The sequence below is a fragment of the Balaenoptera borealis genome, assembly GCF_965194805.1.
Source record: "Balaenoptera borealis genome assembly, chromosome: 11".
Classification (NCBI taxonomy): domain Eukaryota; kingdom Metazoa; phylum Chordata; class Mammalia; order Artiodactyla; family Balaenopteridae; genus Balaenoptera; species Balaenoptera borealis.
In genome coordinates this window covers 10,369,520-10,378,083 of record NC_138868.1, presented here as the reverse complement: position 1 = coordinate 10,378,083, position 8,564 = coordinate 10,369,520, and the positions used below count along the sequence as shown (strand labels likewise).

General features: G+C 53.4%; 1 protein-coding gene across 1 annotated transcript in view; it reads left to right on the top strand.

Moving 5' to 3' along the window:
* The window catches only part of LOC309606138 (pregnancy-associated glycoprotein 2-like), a 14,258-nt gene extending 6,197 nt beyond the window's left edge, over positions 1-8,061 (top strand). The window contains exons 4-11 of the mRNA XM_082342814.1: positions 556-706; positions 1,673-1,790; positions 1,885-2,003; positions 3,197-3,390; positions 4,311-4,427; positions 5,958-6,099; positions 6,187-6,285; positions 7,759-8,061. Coding sequence (XP_082198940.1) covers positions 556-706; positions 1,673-1,790; positions 1,885-2,003; positions 3,197-3,390; positions 4,311-4,427; positions 5,958-6,099; positions 6,187-6,285; positions 7,759-7,911 — 1,093 coding nt within the window. The 3' untranslated portion in view covers positions 7,912-8,061. The remainder of the gene's footprint in view (positions 1-555; positions 707-1,672; positions 1,791-1,884; positions 2,004-3,196; positions 3,391-4,310; positions 4,428-5,957; positions 6,100-6,186; positions 6,286-7,758) is intronic.
* Positions 8,062-8,564: the final 503 nt, after the last annotated feature.

The window sequence follows — 8,564 nt, the reverse complement described above, 5'->3', positions numbered from 1 at the left end:
GCTTGAGCCCTGGAGAAAGATCTGGGAGGCTACTTCTAGGCTGATTTACTTCTAACAAGCAGTGTGACCACATCCAAGTCACAACCTCCCAGCATTTCAAATTCCTCCCCTGTAAAAAGAGGATAATGATCCCCCTTCGGACTCCTTCCCAGAACTTCTTAGAAAAAGATACAGTGGGATGGCAATACCAATGGGAATGGCTGTCATTGTTGACACTTCTTACATATCAGGTACATTATATACATCATCTCACTTAACCCAAAACATTCTATATGCGCGAAGGGGGTTACTATATTCCACGTTTTTACCTACCGATGGGGAAACTGACTCCAAATTGTCATATGGCTTACCCAAGATTACATAACAGAACCTGTATTCAAACCTAGGTATTTGCCATCATTTTTGCGTAGTGTCCTGATAATAAGAGGACAGTCATAAAAAAATGCTTGGAAAATACACAGTGCCATTACAATGCAGGGTATGACAGTCATACTATAACACAGACGGCTGATTGCTGCCCCTTCTTTGTTTCCTTTTCCCAATGCTCCGTGAAAGGATCCCTCTAACAAAGATCAAGACCATGCGAGAAACCCTCAGGGAAAAAAACTTGCTGACAAACTTCCTGGAGAAGAACAATGATGACAGGTCCCAGAATGTCGCTCATGACCCGAAATTGTTTCTTCATCCCCTGAGGAACTACCTGGATGTGAGTGTGTTGGGCGGATGGCACTCTACCGCGCCCCCTGGTGCTCTGGCCTGGCACTGGGGTTCATCTGGAGGCGCCAGGCGGCGTGTTGGGGCTAGGGCTCCTGCAGGAAGCAGAGACACTGGGGAATAGGGACCCCATTCCCAGAGAAGAAGGCACTCTCATCCTCAACTCTTGGTCAGTGGTAACTGGGCCCAGCAATGACCAGGTGGCAGGTAAACATCCATTTCTTGCCAAAGATATGTCATTAGTTTCAGGGAGATTGTTCCTCCTGAACTAAGTGAGCCACTGAGTTACAGATGAAAGGTGAGCCATGTCTGATCGAAAGATAAAGCCAACTGCACATCAAGATTGAAACCCCAGGCAGACAAAGTTCAGCCTCCGCAGATCCAAGAAGGACACAGTAAAAAGTTACTGAGCCCCTATGGCCTGTGACGCCATAAAAATCTAACACTATGGTGATTGTGACTGATTTTTAAAAAGGTCTCGTCTCTTCATCAGGAATGCATAGGACAGCCTGAGTGATAGGCAAGGAGTAAATACATGTCAAATAAAAGGGCCAGCAGCGTGGTGGTGATAGGACATGGTCTGAGTTTAGAGGAGGTGGCCTGGGGTGACCTAGGAGGGCCAACTGGAGAAAGAAACAGGCTGGGCCTTAAAGGGGACACTGGGGAGCTGCTCAAATGAACGCACAGGGACTTGCCTGGAGGTCCAGTGCTTAAGACTCTGCGCTTCCACTGCAGGGGGACCGGGTTCGATCCCTGCTCAGGGAACTAAGAGCCCGCATGGAGGAAAAAAAAGAAAAAAACCAAATGAAGGCACCGGTCTGAGCAGAGGCTGTGAGGTGGGGTGGTTGGAAAGTGATCTCAGGAGACACGGGACACCTCGAGGGAAGCAGTACTCCGGGAATCGAGGGCGGCCAGGGCAGCCAGGTCTGACCAAACCACCCCTCCCCGGCCCCTGTAGCTAGCCTATGTCGGCAGCATCACCATTGGAACGCCCCCTCAGCAGTTCAAGGTCATCTTTGACACCGGCTCAGCTGACTTGTGGGTGCCCTCCACCTACTGCGACAGTGTCCCCTGCCGTGAGTACCTGCCCTCCCGCCCACCTTGTACTCCCCCTCCCACCCCCTTCTCTGTCCTTGGCACCTGACGGGCACACATCTCTTGTGTCCGCAGATAAACACAAGGTCTTCAACCCTCACTTGTCCACCACCTTCCGGCTCTCAGGCCGGCCCGTCGACCTCACCTTCGGCTCTGGGAGGATGGTTGGATTTCTTGGCTACGACACTGTTCGGGTAACTGGAAACCAGAAGCCAAGTCAGGGCTGGCCCTGGGAACGACCGCTGCTTACAAAACAGATGCAGGGCCAACTGGGAGGGCCCGTCTTTCCCAAAGTCCCCTAGTGGCTGGCCGCCCACCCCACAGTGCTGTGTCCCTGGGGAGACAGTGTCCCTGCTGGCACATAAACTCCCAGAATGGCTGACCCAGAGAGTGGCCTGGGGTGTGGAGTTGCAGCTCCTTTGCTCATGAGCTGCTCAAGGTTCATTGTGCTGGGAGCAGGGAGAGAGGGGAAAAAAGCACCCACTCTTATATCCTCAGGCTGTGCCAGGTACTTTCATGGTAACAACTCGTTTAATTCTGCAGCAACCCCACATAGGAAGTGCTATGATTAGCTCCATTATACCTATGAGGGAACAGAGGTGCAGAAAGCCAGGGCCTTGCCAAGGTCAGGCATCAGGTAAGCAGTGGAACTGGGCTGGCCAGTCAGGATTCATGCAGGTGTGCGGTACTTGCGGAGAGGATAAAACTGATCTTGGGCCCTTGCGGGGAACTGAGGGCTTTGGGATTCCAGACAGGGAAAGCAGGGGGCCACAGATGTGGGAAGGGCCTGATAAATGGGGGTCCCCGAGTGGGGGCCTTTGTGAGTCTAGTAAAAACTATAGCCTGCATCCCCCAAAGGGCCTGAGTATTCTCTCTCTCTCTCACACATGCAGACGCACATCCCCAAAAGCGTGTTTCCCAGGCAGAATGTTCGTAAGAACCCTGGCAGCGACATCGTACAATGGGCTTCTGTCTTCCTGGGCAGATGCAGAACCCACGATGCGCTGCAATGGATTCAGTCCATTTCTGGCATCAGATCATAGGGATGCCAAAGAGAAGACTACCCTGCTCTCTGCTCATTTTGTCCTCAAGTGGGAACTATTTGGTCCTCTCCTGAGCCTCAGTTTCCCCACCTGCACAGAAGGCATGAGGCGAATTTGACTCACTTCAGATAGTGTTTGCAGGAGGGGCAGGTGTTACTTAAAAGCCACAGCCCCACACAAATGGAACCCGAATTCCTGTCCCAGCTTGGTCTAACCATCTAAGGTCAACCCAGGGCACAGCCAGGCCTCAGTTCTTCTCTGTGGTGCTCATGGCATCTGCATCCCAGCCCAGTCCCAGCCCCACTTCCCAAACCATTATGTGGGTACACTCCCCTCTCCCATAGATCGGGAAACTTGTCGATGTGGTCCAGCCGTTTGGCCTGAGTAAGTCGCAGTTTGGGTTGGAGGATGCACCGTTCGATGGCGTCCTGGGTTTGGGCTACCGCAGCCTCGCCATCCGAGGGACCACCCCCGTCTTTGACAACCTGAAGAGACGAGGCCTCATTTCTCAGCCTGTCTTTGCCTTCTACTTGAGCACGTAAGTCTGAACTGGACAAGCCCTCTCTCTAAGTCAGCTGTAAGATGCTTTCAGTTCCACGAAAAGTTGTAGCCACCTGATCCAGAAGTTTTCTGAGGGACAGTCTAGCCCAGGATAACTATGGCCCCAGGGCCACATCTGGCCTCGCCACTGGTTTTTGTGAATAAAGTTTTATGGGAACACACCCATGCTCGTGAGCTCAGGGGCAGCAGCTTGGTCCAGGGGGTGTGAAGGGAAGAGGGAGAGCAGTGGAAGGTGTCAGGATACAGGTTGGAGGAAAAGGCAACAGGATGTGCTGATGGATTTGATATGGAAGGAAGGAGACGGATGGCGGGAATGTTTCCTCTTCACTATCACTTTACCGGGAGCCCAGAAGCAGCTTCACAATTCGCAGGCATCAGTGCGAAATGAAAACGTGGGACCCCTTGTTCAAAAAGTATTAGGAATTTCAAGACAGGGATAGCAGAGGCGCAGGGCCCTGCTGAGTGTGAGGCCCCATGGCTGGCACAGGTCACACACGCTGGTGAAGCCAGCCCTGGGTGAGCCTGAGCCCACACCCTTGGCGCCCTCGGGCCTCGGCTTTTCTGAACAATGACAGGCTAGGCGAGGGGGCAGCCAGACCCCTCCGGCATGGTGTCCTCGGGGGGTGTCTCTGAGCACTCTGGTTGCTGGAGGGGGCCGGGCCCTCTTCAGAAGGGTGGGTGGTCGGAGCCCAGCCAGGCTGCCCAGCTTCAGACCCCTTCTGTGCCACTCATTAGTCGGTGACCGACCTCGGACAGGTTCTCAATCCCTCCGGGCCTCAATTTCCGCCTCTGTAAAATGGGGACCATAGTAGTGCCTCGGATGGGTGGAGAAGCACAGCCCTCAGACAGTGCCTGCCATTATTCTCCTACAACGAGCCCTCCCTCTTCTCTCCTCAGCCGGAAGGAGAATGGCAGCATGGTGATGTTTGGCGGGCTGGACCCCAGCTACCACAAAGGAGAGCTCCAGTGGATACCAGTGTCCCAACCCCACTACTGGCAGATAACCATGAACCGGTAAGCCTCTCCCTCTGAGGGCCACCCCACGTGATGCTACCACACGTGCATACGGACACATGCAGACACACACAAATAAACGCACAGACACACAGTCACACACACAGACATACGCTCCACCCCCAAAGACACACGTATAAACACACACATAGGCACACATATAAACACACACAGGCACACAGATACACACAAAAACACACACACAGATACACATACACACACACAGACACACAGAGACACACACCACCCATGGGTTCATAATCACCCCAGGCCCCTGACCAGGGCTCTGACCAGGGTCCTGAACAGGGTTCAGAGAGACGTGTGCAGCCCAAGAGGGCTGCACCCACCACACTGTGAGGCAGGGAGCACGGTTTGAAGACCCTAAAGTGCAGTGAAAAGAGATCAGGGAGGATTTCACCAGCCTGAATAGAGTTGTGATAAGTCGACCAACTGTCTAGGGCTACCCGGGACCGAGGGAGTTCTCACTACACAAAACTACCAGTTTCAAAACACGGAAAGTCCTAGACAAACCAGGAAAACTGGTCTCCTTAGGGAGAAACTCCCTGGCAGTGGAGAGAGGTTGGCTGCATTCTTGAGACCTGAAAGCAACTCATACAAAGAGACACTCCCCCCACCCATAGTCACCCACCCCCCATCCCGGGCACACAGTGGGGCAGGGGCTGTGACAGAGAGAATCAGGAAGCCGGGATCCAGGAGTAGCCTGAGAACAAGGGGCAATAATTGATGGGATTCTGAGTGATACCCTCAGACAAAAGCTCACGTGTCCTTTGGAGGCCCCCCGGCTAGCTCAGGCATCGCCTGGCCAGGGCCCTCAGTGTCTGAGCTGGGTGAGTGGGCCCTGCTGGGAGACAACCTCTCCCAGAGCAGTCTGTGTCTCTGACACCCCTACTCTCAGCATCTGCTGCCCCGGAGAACCTCCATCTTCACCACGTGGGTTGACCCATTATTGGTGACACAGCAGATACAGGGCTCTGGTTGTTCCTCATCCATTTTTTCATTCATTCACTCATTCAACAAACATACATTGTGCATCCGCTGTGTGCTAGGCACTTGAGAGAGGCACTGAGGCTACAACTTGCCCTAACATCTAGTAAGGCAGACGTACATGAAACGAGTCACACACATAATAATGAATTTCCACTTCGGTACATGCTAGAAATGAGGAAGAGTCTACAGACAGTGACCAAGACAGGAGCCTGATCTAGTCTCGGGGGGAAGACTTCCCTGAAAAAGTGACAAGTAAGCTGGAACCTGGAAGATGAGGAGAAATTAGCTAGACAAAGGGGATGGGGGTCTTCTAGGAAGGGCGACCAGCACATGCCAAGGCCCTGAGGCACCAAAGAGCCTGATGCATTCAGGAACTGAAAGGAAGTCAGCAAAGTTTAGGTGACCAGAGCAAAGGAAAAGAGAGTCAGGGCATGAGCTGAAGGGAGACAGTCAGGGAGGGGGGCAGTCGTGGGGGGAGACTTCAAGTGATCCTGGTGTCCACTTTGTCCCACTGTCTCTCAGCATCACCATGAACGGTGTGGTTTTTGGTTGTCTCCACGGCTGCCAGGCCATTTTGGATACCGGGACCTCGTTGCTAGTTGGCCCAAGTAGAATGATCACCACCATCCAGATGCGCATCGGCGCCAGCCCTGTCGGTCACGAGGTGAAGGGTCATGCCACAGGGTCACTCCGGGGCTCTCCACACACCAGGGATCACCTGGACCAACATCTCTCCCTCTTTCTCTAACAGTATGCGGTTTCATGTAGATATGTGACTCGCCTGCCTACTATCATCTTCACCATCAACGGCAACAACTACCCAGTGCCCCCTGAAGCCTACATCAGAAAGGTGAAGGGCCAGCCCTGGTGGAATTTCAGGAACCCTTGGGCTCCTGCTTGCAGGAGGGGGCCCTCTGCAGGCCAAGCCACACCATTGCAGATGCCACGGAGCCCCTGTGGCTGGGCCAGTGCCTCCCACAAAACCAACCACTTGAGAGTAATGGGGCAGTCTGGGACTTCCATCATCCTGAAATAAATGGGACACCGCCCCGTGCCAGCCTGCTGCGAGGCACTAGGAGAAGGGAACACTAAGGGCCTCTGCCCTCAAAGAGCTTCAGTTCAACCAGAGCCCTCAGATGGATGAACACGGAAAGTCAGCTCTAGCAATCCCCGCAATAGGCCAAGTGGCAAGTGGGGTGGGTGGGCACAGTCTCAGTGTGTTGTCCCACCATGATGGTTAACGGTCTCCCTCCCATCTCGAAAGTGTCCTGGTTTGGATGACAAATTACATGGTTACCCTAGTCCTCGCCTGCAACTTCCCCTTGCTAAGCCCCAGTTCCCGCTCTGTGCGTTGGGGTACCAGACCCCTCTGTGGGGAGGCTGCACGCTCACGTGAATGAAGGGTACACGGTGACTGCGTGGCCCTTGCACAGGGGTGGGGCTTAATGTCAGCTCCCTATGGGAGTTCAGAGGAGGCTGATGGGCTCAAAGAAGGCTTTGAGGAAGAGAGGGAATTTCAGTCATTCTAAACCCCCAGCCTCATGGAGGCACGAGGAGGCCTGCATGGGTCGAGGCACATCTACACTGGACCCCATGCAAATGGCACCCCCGGGGGCTGAGCCAAGGGGTGCCGGGCGCAGATTAGAGTGATGAGGGCTATACACAAGGGGAGCACCAGGGTAAGTCACCCAACCCGGCCTGGAGTGGCCAGGGAGGGTGAGCGTGGGGCCAGGAAGGCTTCCTAGAGGGGCTGAGCACAGTCTCTAAGAACGGGCTGTGGGGAAGAGGGAGAAGCAAAGGCATTCCCTGCAGAGAAAACAGCGAGCATGGGTCAGGAGGAAAGAAACAGCACAGTATGAGGGGAATTACAGGCCATTCTTGCTCTCTTTTTTAAATTTTTTTTCAAGTGTAGTTGATATACAATGTTGTGTTAATTTCTGCTGTACAGCAAACTGACTCAGTTATACATGTATTTGTATTCTTTTTCTTATTCTTTTCCACTACAGTTTATCACGGGGTATTGAATAGAGTTCCCTGTGCTATACAGTAGGACCTTTTTGTTTATCCATCCTCTCTATAGTAGTTTGCATCTGCTAATCCCAAACTCCCAATCCTCCCTTCCCCCACCTCCTCTCCCTCATGGCAACCACATGTCTTGGCCGTTCTTGGTCTTGGATGGACACCCCACTTCCGCAGCTGCTGAGAGAGCCACTTGGTTCTTACCAAAGGAGGGAAATAAAACCGAGAAGCTGCCGGCTCTGGATGCCGAGATGGTGGCAGGTAAGGGCTCAGGCTGACTGGTGTGCATTTCCATCTCCCGCAGAACCTTAAGGGCGTCTGCCTCAGCAGCTTTGCAGGGGGCACAGAGAACATGAGCCAGTCGGAGACCTGGATCCTGGGCGACGTCTTCCTGAGGCTGTATTTCTCGGTTTACGATCGGGGAAACAACAGGGTTGGCCTGGCTCCCGCAGTGTAAAGGCTGGGGCCGCTCCAGCAATCAATCAGGTGCCCTGCAAACACACATTCACTCACACGAAGGGCACTCCCACCCAGGGATGGCGGAGGACCGTGTTTGGTGCTCTGCAAAGACCCATTCTCAGCAAAGAATAAAAGTTTCCATTCTCAACGGTGCTAATACAAATGGGTGCCTCTCTTTGCGTCGGGAAGGTGCATCATAATCGGGCAGGATCTAGAACCTAGTCTGAACCACAAGTGAGAGGAGCCCAACTCCAACTGGCTTCAAGGAAAGGGGAGACTTACTGGAAGGACACTGGGGATGCGGGACACAGGAACCACAGCAGATGCAAAGATCTCAGTGACTGGACCCAAGACATCAGAAGCCATCAGCTCCCTCTTTGTCTCCCTCACTCTTTCCCGTCTCTCATCTTTGATCCTCTTAGCCTGACAACTTTCTTCCCTCACACTTCTACACATATATCCCTAACGCGCCTAATCCCTACGGAAAGAAGCTCAGAAAAACCGCAGGATACCAAGGAGGGCTCTGATTGGTCCACCTCAGATCATGTGTCCAGCCCTGGACCAACCATCCTGGCGGGGGGGCTTGGGGTACTATGATTGGCTTTACTTGATCACGTGGCCCTGCCCAACGTGATTGACAGTCTCCTCCAG